The 18380-nt window shown below is 41.2% G+C and overlaps 1 protein-coding gene across 4 annotated transcripts in view; it reads left to right on the forward strand.

The window, feature by feature from the left end:
- The window catches only part of LOC110494608 (contactin-4), a 215710-nt gene that overhangs the window by 116575 nt on the left and 80755 nt on the right, over positions 1–18380 (forward strand). For all 4 annotated transcript variants that reach the window (XM_021569831.3, XM_021569833.3, XM_021569832.3 and 1 more), the window contains exon 6: positions 14984–15187. In XM_021569831.3, coding sequence (XP_021425506.3) covers positions 14984–15187 — 204 coding nt within the window. The remainder of the gene's footprint in view (positions 1–14983; positions 15188–18380) is intronic.

Below are 18380 nucleotides of genomic sequence, written 5' to 3' on the forward strand. Positions count from 1 at the left end.
ACAAGTTAGAACTGCCAAAGGGGGTGGAGTTTCAATCTACTGCAGAGATAGCCTGCAGAGTTATGTCATACTATCCAGGTTTATGCCAAAACATTTCGAACTTCTACTTTAAAAAATCCACCTTTCCAGAAACAAGTCTCTCACCGTTGCCACTTGTTATAGACCCCCTTCAGCCCCAAGCTGTGCCCTGGACACCATATGTGAATCGATCGCCCCCTGTCTATCTTCAGAGTTCGTACTGTTAGGTGACCTAAACTGGGACATGCTTAACACCCCGGCTGTCCTACAATCTAAGCTAGATGCCCCCAATCTCACACAAATTATCAATGAACATGGATTTAGGGTTTAAGCACAACCCTAAATCCGTAATCATAGGCACCCTCTTAGATATCATCCTGACCAACTTGCACTCTAAATACACCTCTGCTCTCTTCAACCAGGATCTCAACGATCACTGCCTCATTGCCCTCGTGCGTAATGGGTCAAACGACCACCCCTCATTACTGTCAAATACTCCCTAAAACACTTCAGTGAGCAGGCCTTTCTAATCGACCTGCCCGGGTATCCTGGAAGGATAATGACCTCATCCTATAAGTAGAAGATACCTGGTTGCTCTTCAAAAGTGCTTTCCTTTCCATCTTAAATAAGCATACCCCATTCATAAAATGTAGAACTAAGAACAGATATAGCCCTTGGTTCACCCCAGACTTGACTGCCCTTGACTAGCACAAAAACATCCTGTGGCGTTCTGCATTAGCATCGAATAGCCCCCACGATATGCAACTTTTCAGGGAAGTCCGGAACCAATATACTCAGTCAGTTAGGAAAGCTAAAGCTAGCTTTTTCAAACAGAAATTTGGTTCCTGTAGCACTAATGCCCACATTTTTTGGGACACTGGAAAGTCCATGGAGAATAAGAGCACCTCCTCCCAGCTACCCACTACACTGTGGCTAGGAAACACTGTCACCACCGATAAATCTACTATAATTGATAATTTCAATAAGCATTTTTTCTACGGCTGACCATGCTTTCCACCTGGCTACCCCAACATCTCAGCACCCCCTGCAGCAACTTTCCCAGTACCCCCTCCCCCCACTTCTTCTTCACCCAAATCCAGACAGCTGATGTCCTGAAAGAGCTGCAAAATCTGGATCCCTACAAATCAGCTGGGCTAGACAACCTGGACCCTCTCTTTCTAAAAGTATTCTCAGAAATTATTGCAACCCCTATTACTATGAATTTTTAACATCTCTTTTGTATCGTCTGAGATCCCCAAAGATTGGAAAGCTGCCGCGGTCATCCCCATCTTCAAAGGGGGAGACACTCTAGTCCCAAACTGTTATAGACCTGTAGCCATCCTTCCCTGCCTTTCTAAAATCTTCGAAAGCCAAGTTAACAAACAGATCACCGACCATTTCTAATCCCACGTACCTTCTCCACTGTGCAATCTGGTTTCTGAGCTGGTCATGGGTGCAGCTCAGCCACGCTCAAGGTCCTAAATGATATCATAACCGGCATTGATAAAAGACAGTACTGTGCAGCCGTCTTCATCTTCCTGGCAAAGGCTTTCGACTCTGTCAATCACCACATTCTTATTGGCAGACTCAACAGCCTTGGTTTCTCAAATGACTGTCTCGCCTGGTTCACCAACTTCTTCACAGAGTTCAGTGTGTCAAATCGGAGGGCCTGTTGTCTGGATCTCTGGCAGTCTCTATGAGGGTGCCACAGGGTTCAATTCTCGGGCCAACTCTTTTCTCTGTATATATCAATGATGTTGCTCTTGCTGCTGGTCATTCTCTGATCCACCAGAGACGACAGACGACACCATTCTGTATACATCTGGCCCTTCTTTGGACATTGTACTAACAAACCTCCAAACGAGCTTCAATGCCAAACAACACTCCTTCTGTGGCCTCCAACTGCTTTTAAATGCTAGTTAAACTAAGTGCATGCTCTTCAACCGATTGCTGGCCGTACACTCCCGCATCGTTACTCTGGATGGTTCTGACCTAGAATATGTGGACAACTACAAATACCCAGGTGTCTGGTTAGACTGTAAACTCTCCTTCCAGACTCACATTAAGCATCTTCAATCCAAAATTAAATCTAGAATCTATTTCAGCGCAAAGCCTCCTTCGCTCATGCTATCAAACATACCCTCGTAAAAGTGACTATCCTACCGATCCTTGACTTCGATGTCATTTACAAAATAGCCTCCAACACTCTACTCAGCAAACTGGATGTAGTCTATCACAGTGCCATCCATTTTGTCACCAAAACCCCATATACTACCTACCACTGCGACCTGTATGCTCTCTTTGGCTGGCCCTCACTACATATCCATCTCCCAACCCACTGGCTCCAGGTCAGCTACAAGTCTTTGCTAGGTCAAGCCCTGTCTTATCTCAGCTCACTGGTCACCATAACAACACCCACCCGTAGCACGCGCTCCAGCAGGTATATTGCACTGGTCATCACCAAAGCCAACACTACCTTTGGCTGCCTTTCCTTCCAGTTTTCTGCTGCCAATGACTGGAACGAATTGCAAAAATCACTGAAGCTGGAGACTTAATTCTACCTCTCTAACTTTCAGCATCAGCTGTCAGAGGAGCTTACCGATCACTGTACCTGTACACAGCCAATCTGTAAATAGCACACCCAACTACCTCATCCCCATATTATTACATGCCCTCTTGCTCTTTTGCACCCCAGTATCTCTACTTGCACATCATCTATCACTCCAGTAATAAAGCTAAATTGTAATTATTTCACATCTATGGCCTATTTTTTGCCTACCTCCCTACTCTTCTACATTTGCACACACTATACATATATTTTTATATTTTTCTTTTCTATTGTGTTATTGACTGTACATTTATTTACGTGTAACTCTGTGTTGTTGTTTTTGTCTCGCTTTTGCTATAATATTTCTCAGATCTAAATCTGTCATCACTATGCTTCTGATCTATTTATCATCTAAATTATATTTGCTCATCATACACTCAGGCCTGTCTAGCCCAGGACATAATGAGATGGGCAGCCAATGGCCAAACAGATCTTATCAACCTACATCTTCAAGTCATTTGCTTATAAGTGATCCTGTAATTTAAAATATATATATGTGATATTTTTGCAGTATCAGTATGCTTTTATGTCAAAGACACTGAGGTTCAATAACACAGACTAATACTTTGCTGATGTGGTTTTAAATCAGAAGCATCAAATTTCATTTGTGGATCTTGTGGTATGGATTGAAGTGGTCATTTAAATGAACATTATCATTACCAATTTTGCAACATTATAGAATAACAATGATATTTTGACATTGCTGTTCTTTTTTGCCGAAGGTCAATGTCTGCATGCAGAGCCCACCTGCTCCTGCTAGTCAGCAGAAGAGAGACAGGCAGGGAGACGGGTGGGTGCAGATCAGGAACGACACAGCCTGCCAAGCCAGATAGAAGCACAGACAGAGCTGCACACAGGCTGAGCATGGAGCTGCCTGTCTCTACTGATGCACTTCCTGTTTTGACAGGCCAATGTTCTAGTATTGGGAACATGCTGGGGATGTGTTATAATCATATAAGAAAACACAGTGATTTGGAGCAGACACGTTATATTATTAGCATTGTTGAAGTGGTATTTTAATGATGATGTTACGATACTCTCTGTTTGCTGAATGTGCTGCTAGTGTTTCCAGAAATGGGCAGTGGAGAGTCAAATGATCTTCACCCGGGCTCCCACAGTCAGAGAAGCCAGAGAGACTGAAAGGCTGTCACTTCCGCTCTCTCTCAAAACACACTAGATTAATGGGCTGCCTGTGTGACCTAGCCTTGGTCTTTGTATTACTCAACTACTGTGTTTAGTCCTGGACCGGATGCAGCTGACCTCCATTTTCTAATGGAGAGAGACCTTTTAGCGGCACTCAAGACTGAAATCACTTGTGCGCATCCACTAAGAAAAGGGATGCTGCATTGTGTATCCTCTGGTTCATTTTGTCCTAAGACCCTGGGCTTTGAGAACACAGAGCATGTGCACTCTGTCTACTCATGTACATGAACAGAATGTAGGGAGGAGGAGAATTTTTGTAGCCTGGAGCAAACTTGGGAGCACTGCACTTTAACACAATTGGAGTGGCAGTACTTTCAGGGGGTGTTTTTCATGTGGGCTGTGGGATGGAATTCTTTGTTTTCAGCAGTGCGGAGAGGCAGTCTATTGGAGGAGACCCTAGTTCTATGAATCAGTGGACATTGACTGGACCAAATCTAGGGTGATGTTTTGTAATTTTGCCTTATTTTGAGGCTCACCAGACTGTTGGACCTGCTAGAACCACTAGTCAGAGAAACTGGAGCAATTTTTCAGAGAAACTGAGAAATTTGCTTCTGACCCCTCCATGGGTTATCCAACAGCTCCACACGTGTCGCATCCTCCTTGCATCTGTGGATATATTAAACTTTGAACACGGCTATTAGTAACCTCTTTGTTTAAAGTTTGTTTATCGTTCACGCCAGGATGCTGTTGCCTGTTTTTGTAGCACGGTAATTAAAAATGCATATTGTTGTCACAGTAAACTTTACATGTATTATTAATACCAGATGATCAGGCAGCAGATTGTCATGATTAATATTAATTTAAAGCATTGACACTGATAATGCATGATGAAGATACAAACACAACTCCCCCTCCTCAGAATTAATACGGCAGTATTAACATTGATAGAGCTCATAACTCAGAATCTCAGTATCTGATTAACTGATATGTCCTTATAATACACCTTAGCAACCCTATTGTAATGATAGATGGGTTGTTTTGTCTGTTGATGCAGGCCTACACTGCACATGTTGTTCACCCGTGTCTTAATTATTCCCTATGTTTAGATGAATATATATTGTTTTTATAGCACGCTGACTCCACAGGGGGATCTCAGGGGGCTCTGCCACTGGGTTCAGTGTAGAATGTGCAGAGGCCTGCCGTCTTGCAGTGTGTAGATATTACTTTGAACAAAGCCAAGAGGTTGGTTGGCTTTTAATTGTTGGCTCAGAACACTGACAATAATACACACATAAAGGATTGCATGTGTAAGCAATACACAAATAAAGCAATGTGTGTGTAAGCATATCCAATCATTTGTCATGGAGCACTATTTATATTCTGTAATCTGGATGCCCATTGAAGGGAATCATTACACCGTTGCACTAGCACTTTGAGGATGAAACAACATATTATATATATTTTTTTTCATGATGATTTTTGTGTTTTGGGAAGAATTTAGAGATGCGCAATTATGCCATGTGATTGGATGTGCTAGTACAGTGCCTTCAGAAAGTGTTCATACCCCTTGATTTCTTTCACATTTTGTTGTTACAGCCTGAATTTAAAATGGATTACATTTAGATTTTTTTGTCACTGACCTTACACACCATACCCCATAATGTCAAAGTGAAATAATGTTTGATTTTAATTGTTGATAATTAATTACAAATTAAAAGCTAAAATGTCTTGAGCCGATAAGTATTCAACCCTTTTGTTATTGCAAGACTAAATAAGTTCAGGAGTAACAATTCACTTAATAAATGGCATGGCCTCATTCTGTGTACAATAATTGTGTTTAACATACTTTTTTAATGACTACGTAATTTCTGTACCCTACACATACAATTATCTGTTGAGCAGTGAATTTCAAACACAGATTCAACTACAAAGCCCAGGGAGGTTTTCCAATGCCTCACAAAGAAGAGCACCCATTGGTGGATGGGTAAAAATAAAATAAAAAGCAGACATTGAAAATTCCAGTCAGCATGGAGAAGTTATTAATTACACTTTGGATGGTGTATAATACACCCAGTCACTACAAAGATACAGCCATCCTTCCAAACTCAGTTGCCGGAGAGGAAGGAAACCGCTCAGGGGTTTCACCATGAGGCCAATGGTGACTTTAAACAGTTACAGAGTTCAATGCCTGTGACAGGAGAAAACCGAGGATGGATCAACAACGTTGTAGTTACTCCACAATACTAACCTAATTGACAGAGTGAAAAGAAGGAAGCCTGTACAGAATAAACATATTCCAAATATTCCTGTTTGCAACAAGGCACTAAAGTAATACTGAAAAAAATGTGGCAAAGCAATTCACTTTTTGTCCCAAATACAATGTGTTATGTTTGGGGCAAATTAACACATTACTGAGTACAACTCTCCATATTTTCAAGCATGCTGGTGGCTGCATCATGTTATGGTTATACTTGTAATCGTTAAGGACTGGGGAGTTTTTCAGGATACAAAATAAACGTAATGGAGCTAAGTACAGGCAAAATCCTAGAGTAAAACCTGGTTCAGTCGGCTTTCCACCAGACACTGTAGTTACTTACCAAGAAGACAGTGAATATTCCTGAGTGTCCGAGTTACAGTTTTGACTTAAATCTGCTTCAAAATGTATGGCAGGGCCTGAAATTGGTTGTCTAGCAATTGTCAACAAACAATTTGACAGAGCTTGAAGAATTTTGAAAAGAATAATGGGCAAATGTTTCACAATCCAGGTGTGGAAACCTCATAGAGACTTACCAAGAAAGATTCACAGCTGTAATCACTGTCAAAGGTGCTTCTACAAAGGGTGTGAATTCTTATGTAAATGAGATATTTCTGTATTTCATTTTCAATAAAATGAGCTAACATTTCTACAAAATCTTGCTTTCAGTCATACAGTATGTTATATTCCCTGAGTGTGACAATAATTAATTGTATGCTGTGCTCTGTATTGGAGACTTACGACACAGCTGTGTTGTCTCAAAGTATGGCAGATTTTATTCTGGAGAATTGCTTAGTGTCTCCGCCTTCTTACATCATTTTTACATTTTCACAAATTATTTACGATTTACTTGTTGGTCTCTGTTTTTGCAGATCTCTTCATTTCATTGTGACTTCTTCGAAGTATTGTGCAAGCCCAGCAGTCTAGATACACACAGCGCCATAATATGTCAGCATCTCTCAAGCCTCTCGGGGGACTCCTCAAAGTGGAAACTCCTCTCTTCTCAAATGTATCATCTCTTAGAATATGCCCACACGCTACAGAATGCTTTATCTATAGGTAACTGTCTAAATAAAGGAAACACTTGAGTAAATTAGGGATAGAAAGTATATTGAAAGGTGCTTCCAGACAGTTGTTGTTGCTGAGTTAATTAAACAATTAACATCCCATCATGCTTAGGGTCATGTATAAAAATACTAAGTCGCACATTATTTTAGCGTGTGTGTTTGGTGTTACTATCCTTGTGGGGACCAGAAGTCTTTCCTTGTGGGGACCAGAAGTCTATCCCTTGTGGGGACCTAAAGTCCCCATGAGGATAGTAAAACATGGAAAAGTCTGACAAGTAGCAACATTTCACCAGTCCCCACGAGGAAAAAGGCACTTTTATGCTCACAAATCAGGGTTAGAGTTAGGGTTTTGGTTAAGGGTTAGGGTTAGGGTTAAGGAGTTAGGGAAAATAGGATTTTTAATGGAAATCCATTATCTATCAAATTTTATTGGTCACATACATGTGTCTAGAAGATGTTATTGTGGGTGTAGGGAAAAATGCTTGTGCTTCTAGCTCTGACAGTGCAGTAATATCTAACAAGTAATATTGAACAATTTCACAACATACCGTATACCCAATACAAACAAATCTAAGTAAAGGAATGGAATTAAGCAAATATACATTTATGGATGAGCAATGTCAGAGACGCGTAGACTAAGATAGAGTAGAATATAATATAATACATTATATACATATGAGAGGAGTATTGCAAAATATGTAAACATTATTAAATTGACAAGTGTTCCATTTATTAAAGTGGCCAGTGATTTCAAGTTTATGTATATAGGCAGCAGCCTTTAATGTGCTATTTAAGCTGTTGAGTGTAGGGGGCAGTATTTTGATGTTTGGATGAAAAACGTACCCAAATGAAACTGCCTATTTCTCAGGCCCAGGATCTAGAATATGCATATAATTGTCAGATTAGGATAGAAAACCCTAGTTTCCAAAACTGTCAAAATATTGTCCTGTGAGTATAACAGAACTCATATTGCAGGCGAAAACCTGAGGAAAAATTCTATCCGGGAGTGCTGTTTTTCCTGAAAGCTCTCTGTTCCATTGCCTGCCTTCGCTCCATTTAAAGGGATATCAACCAGATTCCTTTTCCTATGGCTTCCCCATGGTGTGAACAGTCTTTAGCCATAGTTTCAGACTTTTATTTTGAAAAATGAGCGAGAAAGGTCACATCGCGTCATTGGATGGCTGGGTGCCAGCAGCGTTTTACATGCGCAACAGCTTGGAGCAGACATTTTCTCTCTCTATCCTATTGAAGAAGCTACAGTCCCGGTTGAAATATTATCCATTATATATTTTAAAAACAACCTGAGGATTGATTATAAAAAATGTTTGACATGTTTCTACGAACTTTACGGATACTATTTGGAATTTTTGTCTGCCGGGTCGTGACCACTCGAGCCTGTGTATTTCTGAAAATAAACGCTCCAACCAAATGGAGGTATTTTGGATATAGAAATAATCTTTATGGAACAAAAGGAACATTTATTATGTAACTGGGAGTCTCGTGAGTGCAAACATACGAAGATCATCAAAGGTAAGCGATTCATTTTATTGCTTTTCTGACTTTCGTGACCAATCTACTTGGCTGCTAGCTGTTTGTAATGTTTTGTCTGCTGAGAGAGATGTCCTTACATAACAGACTGATGGCCTTGAGATAGAAGCTGTTTTTCAGTCTCTTGGTTCCAGCTTTGATGCATCTGTACTGACCTCGCCTTCTGGATGGTAGCGGGGTGAACAAGCAGTGGCTAGTGTGGTTGTCCTTGATGATTGTTTTGGCCTTCCTGTGACATCAGGTGCTGTAGGTGTCCTGGAGGGAAGGTAGTTTGCCCCCGGAGATGCATTGGGCAGACCACACCACCCTCTAGAAAGCCCTGCAGTTGCGGGCAGTGCATCTGTAAAATTGTGCATCTTTAAAAGTTTGTGAGTGTTTTAGGTGCCAAGTCAAATTTCTTCAACCTCCTGAGGTTGAGGAGGTGCTGTTGTGCCTTCTTCACCACACTGTCTGTGTGGGTGGGCCATTTCAGATTGTCAGTGATGTGTACGCCGAGGAACTTGAAGCTCTCCACCTTCTCCACTGAGATTGTGTCGATGTGGATAGGGGGTGTTCCCTCTGCTGTTTCCTGAAGTCCACAATCATCTCCTTTGTTTTGTTTACATTGAGTAACAGGTTTATTTTCCTGGCACCACACTCCCAGAGCCCTCACCTCCTCCCTGTAGGCTGTCTCGTCATTGTTGTTAATCAAGCCTACTAATGTTGTGTCGTCTGCAAACTTGATGATTGAGTTGGAGGCGTGATTTGACAATGGAAATCCACACCCATGTAGTCATGGGTGAACAGGGAGTACAGGAGGGGGCTGAGCACGCACCCTTGTGGGGGCACAGTGCTGAGGATCAGCAAACTGGGGGTTGAATATGTCTGTAAACACACCAGTCAGCTGGTCTGCACATGCTCTGAGGATGCGGTTAGATATGCCGTCTGTGCCGGCAGCCTTTCGAGGGTTAAAACGCTTTAACTGTCTTTTTCACATTGGCCACAGAGAAGGAGATCCCACAGTCCTTGGTAGAGGGCCACGTCAGTGGCACTGTGTTATCCTCAAAGCGGGCAAATAAGATGTTTAGCTTGTTCCGGAAACAAGATGTCAGTGTCCGCGACGTTGCTGGTTTTCATTTTGTAGTCCATGATTGTCTGTAGACCCTGTCACATACGTCTGGTGTCTGAGCCGTTGAATTGGGACTCCACTTTGTCTCTGTACTGACGTTTTGCTTGTTTGATTGCCTTGCAGAGGGAACAACTACACTGTTTGTATTCTTCCATATACAAAGTCACCTTGCCATGGTTAAATGCGGTGGTTCGCGCTCTCAGTTTTGCGCAAATGCTGCCATCTATCCACGGTTTCTGGTTGGGGTAGGTTCTAATAGTCACAATAAGTAGAACATCTCCGATACATTTCCTGATAAACTCAGTCACCAAATCAGTATGTTCATCAATGTTATTATCCGAGGCTACCCGGAACATATCCCAGTCCCCGTGATCAAAACAATCTTGAAGCGTATATTCCTATTGGTCTGACCAGCGTTGAATAGTCCTTAGCACGGGTACTGCCTTTTTGAGTTTCTGCCTATAGGAAGGGAATAGCAAAATGGAGTCGTGGTCAGATTTGCCGAAAGGAGGACGGGGGAGGGCTTGTAGGCACCCCGAAAGTTGGAGTAGCAGTGGTCGAGTGTTTTAGCAGCGCGAGTACTACAGTCCATGTGTTGATAGAAATTCGGTAGCCTTTCTCCCAAATTTGCTTAATTAAAATCCCCAGCTATTATAAATGTGGCCACAGCAAATGTGGTTTCCATTTTGCATAAAGTCCAGTGAAGTTCTTTGTGGTATCAGCTTGAGGGGGGATATACATGGCTGTGACTATAACCGAAGGGAATTCTCTTGGGAGATGATACGGTCGACATTTGATTGTGAGGTGTTCTAGGTCAGATGAACAAAACAACTTGAGTCGTTAAGCATGAAACATACACCCCTACCCTTCTTCTTCCCGGAGAGCAGGGTTGGCTAGGTTACTTTCTAAATGTAATCCATTACAGTTACAAGTTACCTGTCCGAAATTGTAATCAGTAATGTACCTTTTGGATTACCCAAACTCAGTAACATAATCTGATTACATTCCGTTACTTTTAGATTACCTTCCCTTTAAGAGGCATTAGAAGAAGATGAAAATGTATGTTACCAATTGAACGGCATCTGTTGCAGGATAAATCAATGTTAAAGTTTACATAGCTGGCCATATATGGATTTTAAATATTACTTTATGGGTTGGTTATGTGTTCTTCTAACCCATCACTTTCTAATACATATAATAATACGATTAAATTATGTATTTACATAAAAAAATTAGAATTCCAGTCATTCCAATAAATGTTATACCCCTTGATCTTCAAGAATAGGACTTGGAAATATGGAACTATAGATTAGCCAATTTGTTTTACCTGAGCATGACCCCAAAACTAAGAACTTATTAGCCAGCCCTACTCTGTTGTTTATGATTTTGTTGTCATGGAGGACTGGTTGAGCTCATTGATTCCAGTTTAAAAATAAATGCTGCGCTCATGGAATGGCATGCTTTACCAAGAGTGTGCAAAGCTGTCAACTATAAAATATATTTTGATTTATTTAACACTTTTTTGCTTACTACATTATTCCTTATGTGTTATTTCATAGTTTTGATGTCTTCACAATTATTCTACAAAATAAAGAAAAACCCTTGGATGAGTAGGTGTTCCCAAACTTGATTGGTACTGTATATATAATTTATAAATCCAAAAATGGATGTAGCACCTACAGATTGCCCCTTTAAGTCCATCAAAAGTGTGCAAGTTGGAGCATGTGTCCATTAGTCCAATGGATTATTTTTATCAGCATGAATTAGATTGAGCAATAAAAGCACCACTTTAATTCAATATGCTTGGATCCGCACTATGCAGCTGTTGGAACAGTGCATTTTTCATTGATGATTGATAGGCAGTTTAAACATCTAGAATTCAAACATTATTGGGTTCAAATACACATTTAGATTTGTGAACAGCCATCCACAACAACCACAATCTGTATGGCGCAAATAGCTAGATGAGAAAGCAGCAGTAGGATTCACATCAATGCGCTATGTAAATATCAATAATAAGTGATATCCGTATTGCCGTAGACTACATCACTACTGTCATCCTTAACTCCAAGCATTTATTCAAGTTGGATAATCTTTGGATTCCAGCAGCAGTCGCACCATTGGAAGACATAGCTTGGACAGTAACCTACAAAAGCCTATTCCTGCTCTTTTCCTGCGATCTATCAAATGCATTTGGTGTGTCATCATAGTGGTCTCTGACTTGTGGATAGACTCGCTCAGGTGGAACAAACTTAAACTTGCGCCTTTTTTCGATGCTGATTTGAATGTCATTGGGAAAACAGAAAAGTGTCAAGAAAAATTTGCAAACATGCTTTCTGAATTAAAAATGAATCCTTAAAGTAATCATCTAGTTTTTTGAAAGTATCGGTAATCTGATTACAATATTTTTGCTGGTAACGTAACGGTTATAGTTACAATTTTTTTGTAATCTCCCTTCTGGAGAGATATTTATCCCTGTCTGCGCGATGATCTGAGAACCCAACTGGCTGGACGGACTCAGACAGTATATCCTGAGAGAGCCATGTTTCCATGAAACAGAGTATGTTACAATCCCTGATGTCTCTCTAGAAGGAAATCCTCGCCCTGAGCTCGTCAACTTTATTACCCAGAGATTGAACATAAGCGAGTAATATACTTGGAAGCGGTGGATGGTGTGTGCGCCTCCGAAGTCGGACTAGAAGACCACTCCGAGTACCTGTCCTCCGCCGGCTGTGTTTTTGGTCGGCCTCTGGATTCAGTTCAATTGCTCTGCAGGGTGAGAAACAAAGGATCCGATTCTGGAAAGTTGTATTCCTGGTCGTAATGCTGGTAATGCTGGTAGTGCTTGTGAGTAACATAACTGAATATATTTCAGTCATGTTTCCTAGCCTTGTTCAACACTGTATCATCATTATATTTTCTTGCCATTATTTATTATCCCATACTGTAGTCACCATTAAACTTATGAGTAGTAAACACGTGTGTGAGCAGGTGCAAGCACAACCCATGAGCACTGGAGAGGAAACGAGCCAAAACAATATGCCTTGTCCTGCCTTGGAGAGCAGAATGTTCCATGTCTCTGTTGTCCTTTCCCCTCCTCTCCGCTTGCTGTGCCATCACCTTCTGTGTTCTAATACCCTCAGGACTCTGCCAAAATACACTTCTGAAGAGGCTGATTGGCCTGCTCTGATTCATGCTGTAGCCTGTACCTGCTCCTAACAGTGAGTGAGCTGCATCATGCATCGAAGCCTGCTGTGATAAATGACCAGGCAGATAGAAAGGGTAAAGGAGGAATCCTTCAAGACTGTTTTGTTTAATTACCAACCAGCTAACAAGTGAATGGGTTTGATTAGGCTCAGCGGGAAAAGGTACGTGCCTGTCAATTAGAAGGCCTGGAAAACTCAGGCCGCCCTCCACTGATTAGAATGTCAGAACATTCAGAAATAATCATTTGTCCCTGAAAGCTTCAAACAAGAGCTCGGCAACAGAAAAAAACAACATGACCCTGAAAGCAGTGTTCTTGATAAGTACCCCAGCTGAGATCAAACTGTCACGAATCACAATGCGTTTTACACTGGCTCTGTCTATCATTTGTTCTTTGCAGTAGATCGAAACCTAGAAGTATGGTTTAGCTGTAGGGTACTGCTTGTGTATTCAATCAATCAATCAAATGTATTTATGAAGCCCTTTTTACATCAGCAGATGTCACAGAGAATACAGAAACCCAGCCTAAAACCCCAAATAGCAAGGAAAGCAGACAGCAAGCAATGCAGATGGGATCACCACTGATTTTATATACCTTTTAAATGACATGATGATGGTGATGATGATGACGCTAACGACGACGACAACGACGATGATGATGATGGTGGTGATAATGATGATTATGCTGGTGGTGCTTATGAAACGTTCAAAGTCCTGGTGGGAACAGTGAGCTTGGATTAACACAAGCACTACAAAGATGCAGAATGGGAAAGGTTTTTCAAGAATGTACAGTATTTCAGTTGCCTCAGTCATGCATACAAATATATATATATATTTTTTAAATGTACTCCTCTGTGAATGCTTTTGGCCTAAGGAGCCAAAGTCTCTGGGCACATAAAGTTACTGAATCACCAGACAAATAGCCAAACAAAGTGTTTATTTCAAAGGTTACTCTTCAAAATGTGTGTTTTGTTCTTTTTGAAAGACTCAAACCACAAAAGATGTGACATTAAAAAGATGCTGACATTTACAGTACGAAAATGACTGGAGAGACCCACCTGACAGTTACCAGCCAGCTCGTTATCCTGTGAATCATAGCAGATCTGAGATCCTGCCTTGTCCTGTGATCCTACAAATGTACTGTATACTATATGTTGTATTGTTATTTTTGTGGAGGCGAATGTAATGCACACCTGTTTAGTCGAGGTGCTGGCTAGCGGAGTAGAACAATTGAAAAATAAAAGTAGAGCCACACACTCTAGGAGCTCAGATGCAATAATTGAATAACTGAATAAGAAATGTTTCGACAAACAAGCTGTCTTCATCAGGGTATGATTGTTGTATTGTTATTTTTACCATCATGGTGAGAATTACTTACAGTACAATTACCCTAGTATTTTGTGAAGATCCGAGCTCAAGCCCATCGTCCCTTAGAAATTAGGCCTATCCCTTACGTATTCCCCAAATTAATTTGTTTTCTCGCACTTTTGCATCAATAAAACCATTATTTTTGGTCATGTAACTCTGCTGTCCAACTGTGTGCTACAAAAACCAAACCCGAACTAGGCTTCCTAGTCGGTCATTCTTAACAACTTAGAATGTTTAAAGTTTGTTTTCTCTGTGAAATAAAACATTCAGCCAATCTCAAGGCCTTGTATTATCTACAAAATGTCCTCTGATTTTGTCAAAATGCAATATTTTTTTTTACCAAGGAAACCCTGCCACACAAACAATATTCATTTTGAAATGTGTCCAGATAATTAGAGCACCTCCTAACTCATCACACTCAGACCATCATTAATTTTCACCCTAGCATGTAGCTCTGTGATGATTCTGCAACCCCTTTGGAGGGTGAAGAATCAAACAACCCTACACACCTGCTACTCCACCAAATCAATTCCAACCAGACAAAACTGGTATTCTCCCTATTCTCCCGTGTTATTATTCTAATAAGGAGAGTCAGCGTGACCCTGAAACCCTGGTGTAATTTTAGTTGTATTTGATCTCACACATTTCTTCTCCTTTCTCCACAGATCTGACATTCTCCTGGATTTTTAATGAGTATCCCTCGTTTGTGAAGCAGGACACACGACGCTTTATCTCCCAGGAGACGGGCAATCTATACATCGCTAAAGTGGAGCCTTCTGATGTGGGCAACTACACCTGTGTGGTGACCAATACTGTCACCAAAACCAGAGTCCAGGGCCCACCCACGCCTTTGGTGCTCCGCAGTGATGGTGAGATCCAGTTCTACGACAACCACTTACACCCTATCAAAACAGTATATTCCTATTTCATATGTTCATTTTCTGGCTGTTGTGCTGTGTAATGTGTGCAATACTATCACAATAGAATAGTGTAATTTGTTCACAATCAGTAGGTGAAATGTCAGTAATATTAAACTACACTACTATACCATTAATAAATCATACATACAGTATATGAATAATTGTATCTCTGCATAGTGTTAAACATTAGTTAGAGAAAGCCAACAATTAGATCACTCAGACAAAATACATTTTCATTTGGAGAGCCTTTGACAAAGCTTTCTTGCATGGCCTTGAGCAGATCTTTTACTCCAACTGTTTAGGCCTCAATCTGAAACCAGAAGAGTCCTTTTAACATGAACAAATATCAGACATATTTTTCTAATCGTTATATCTAGCAGATATGTCAGGCGCAAGTACATGTAGCGGACATGAGTTGGTCATGGTCACAGGATGAGGTAACCCGCCTGCAAACATCAAAAACCAGCATCGGCCCTCGGCCTATGAGGGAATTTCATCTTGGTCTAATGGGCTAATATGTTGGTTGTTCCTGTGGGAGACCCCGGTTCATAACCCACGTGTTGCATTCAGTATGTTAGCATTAAAACTACCACTGCTAATTATTCATCCCTCTTAGATTTGATCATGAGTAAATTAACTCTCCCTATTAAATATGGTCATGAAGACAACTATAATTGGTTGAATCAGGGGAAACATTTATGTGTAGTCAGCCGACCTATCATTAAAAAATACCACATGTTTCAAGATGGCAAACATTGTTCCTCTTCTCAAGAAAGCTAAGGTAACTGAACTAAATGACTATCGCCCCGTAGCACTCACTTCTGTCATCATGAAGTGCTTTGAGAGACTAGTCAAGGATCATATCACCTCTACCCTACCTGTCACGCTAGACCCACTTCAATTTGCTTACCGATCGAATAGGTCCACAGACAATGAAATCGCCATCACACTGCACACTGCCCTATCCCATCTGGACAAGAGGAATACCTATGTACAAATGCTGTTCATTGACTACAGGTCAGCATTCAACACTATAGTGTATACCCAAACTCCTGGGTCTCAACTCCGCCCTGTGCAACTGGGTCCTGGACTTCTTGATGGGCTGCCCCCAGGTGGTGAAGGTAGGAAACAACATCTCCACTCTGCTGATCCTCAACACTGGGACCTCTCACTCAATGTCAGAAAAACAAAAGAGATGATTTTGGAATTCAGGAAACAGCAGAGGGAACACCCCCCTATCCACATCGACACAACAGCAGTGGAGAAGGTTCCTTTTAAGTTCCTCTGTGTACATATCATCGACGAATTGAAATGGTCCAACCACACAGACAGTGTGGTGAAGAAGGCTGAAAAAATGTGGCTTGTCACCGAAAACGCTCACTTACAGGTGCACAATTGAGAGCATCCTGTCGGGCTGTATCGCCGCCTGGTACGGCAACTGCACCGCCCACAACCGCAAGGCTGGTGCAGGTGGTGGTGCGGTGGTGCGGTCTGCACAACGCATCACCGGTGGCAAACTACTAGGGTGGTGCGGTCTGCACAACGCATCACCGGTGGCAAACTACCTGCCCTCTAGGACACCTACAACACCTACAACACCCACAGGAAGGCAAGAAAGATGATCAAGGACAATAACCACCCAAGGCACTGCCTGTTCACCCCGCTTCCATCCAGAAGGTGAGGTCAGTACAGGTGCATCAAAGCTGGGACAGAGAGATTGAAAAACAGCTTCTATCTCAAGGCCATCAGATTGTTAAACAGCCACCACTAGCACAGAAAGGCGGCTGCCTACCTACAGATTGAGCAAGAGGACAAGTACATTAGAGTGTCTAGTTTGAGAAAAAGACCCCTCACAAGTCCTCAACTGGCTTCTTCATTAAATAGTATCTCAGACTGGCCAATAAAAATAAAAGATTAAGATATGCAAAAGAACACAAACACTGGACAGAGATATGGCTTTTTCTTTGCAACTCTGCCTAGAAGGCCAGCATCCCAGAGTCGCCTCTTCACCATTGATGTTGAGACTGGTGTTTTGCGTGTACTATTTAATGAAGCTGCCAGTTGAGGACTTGTGAGGCACCCTAATGTGCTTGTCCTCTTGCTCAGTTGTGCACCGGGGCCTCCCACTCCTCTTTCTTTTCTGGATAGAGATCTGTACGAGATCTTCAGTTTCTTGGCAATTTCACGGGAATAGCCTTAATTTCTCAGAACAAAAATAGACTGATGAGTTTCAGAAGAAAGTTATTTGTTTCTGGCCATTTTGATACTGTAAACGAACCCACAAATGCTGATGCTCCAGATACTCAACTAGTCTAAAGTAGGACAGTTTTATTGCTTCGTTAAACAGCACAACAGTTTTCAGCTGTGCTAACATAATTGCAAAAGGGTTTTCTAATGATCAATTCAACTTTTAAAATGTTAAACTTTGATTAGCTAACACACTCTTTCAAAAAAGGTGTTAAGAAGCCTCTTATGGATAGGGAGACGCTAGCGTCTCAAGTGGCCAAGTGGCCAAGTGGCCAATAGCCTCGGGAAATGCAGAGGGCCAAATTCAAATAAAACGCTATAAAACTCAAACTTTCATTAAATCACACATGCAGAAAAATGTAACATTCATAAAAATACATATATATAAAAAATAAAGCACTAATATATCTTGGTTAGATAAGTATTCAACCCCCTGAGTCAATATGTGTTAGAATCACCTTTGGGAGCAATTACAGCTTTGAATATTTCTGGGTAAGTCTCTAAGAGATTTCCACACCTGGATTGTGAAACATTTGCCCATTATTCTTTTCAAAATTCTTCAAGCTTTGTCAAATTGGTTGTTGATCATTGCTAAACACCACTTTCAAGTCTTGCCATAGATTTTAAAGCAGATTTAAGTCAAAACTGTAACTTGGCCACTCAGGAACAATCACTATCTTCTGGGTAATCAACTTCTGTGTAGATTTGGCCTTGGTGTTTTAGGTTATTGTCCTGCTGAAAGGTGAATTCATCTCCCAGTAATGGAATTTATTTCACCCAACTTTTAACCTAAATCAAATGACATGGTGATTTTTTGTTGTTGATTTCACATTGAATTCAGGTTAGTTAAAAACTCAACAAATTTAAATCAAAATTAGATGTTGAATTGACATCT

This window comes from Oncorhynchus mykiss, chromosome 17 (genome assembly GCF_057628025.1).
Source record: "Oncorhynchus mykiss isolate SJ-2025 chromosome 17, ASM5762802v1, whole genome shotgun sequence".
Classification (NCBI taxonomy): Eukaryota; Metazoa; Chordata; class Actinopteri; order Salmoniformes; family Salmonidae; genus Oncorhynchus; species Oncorhynchus mykiss.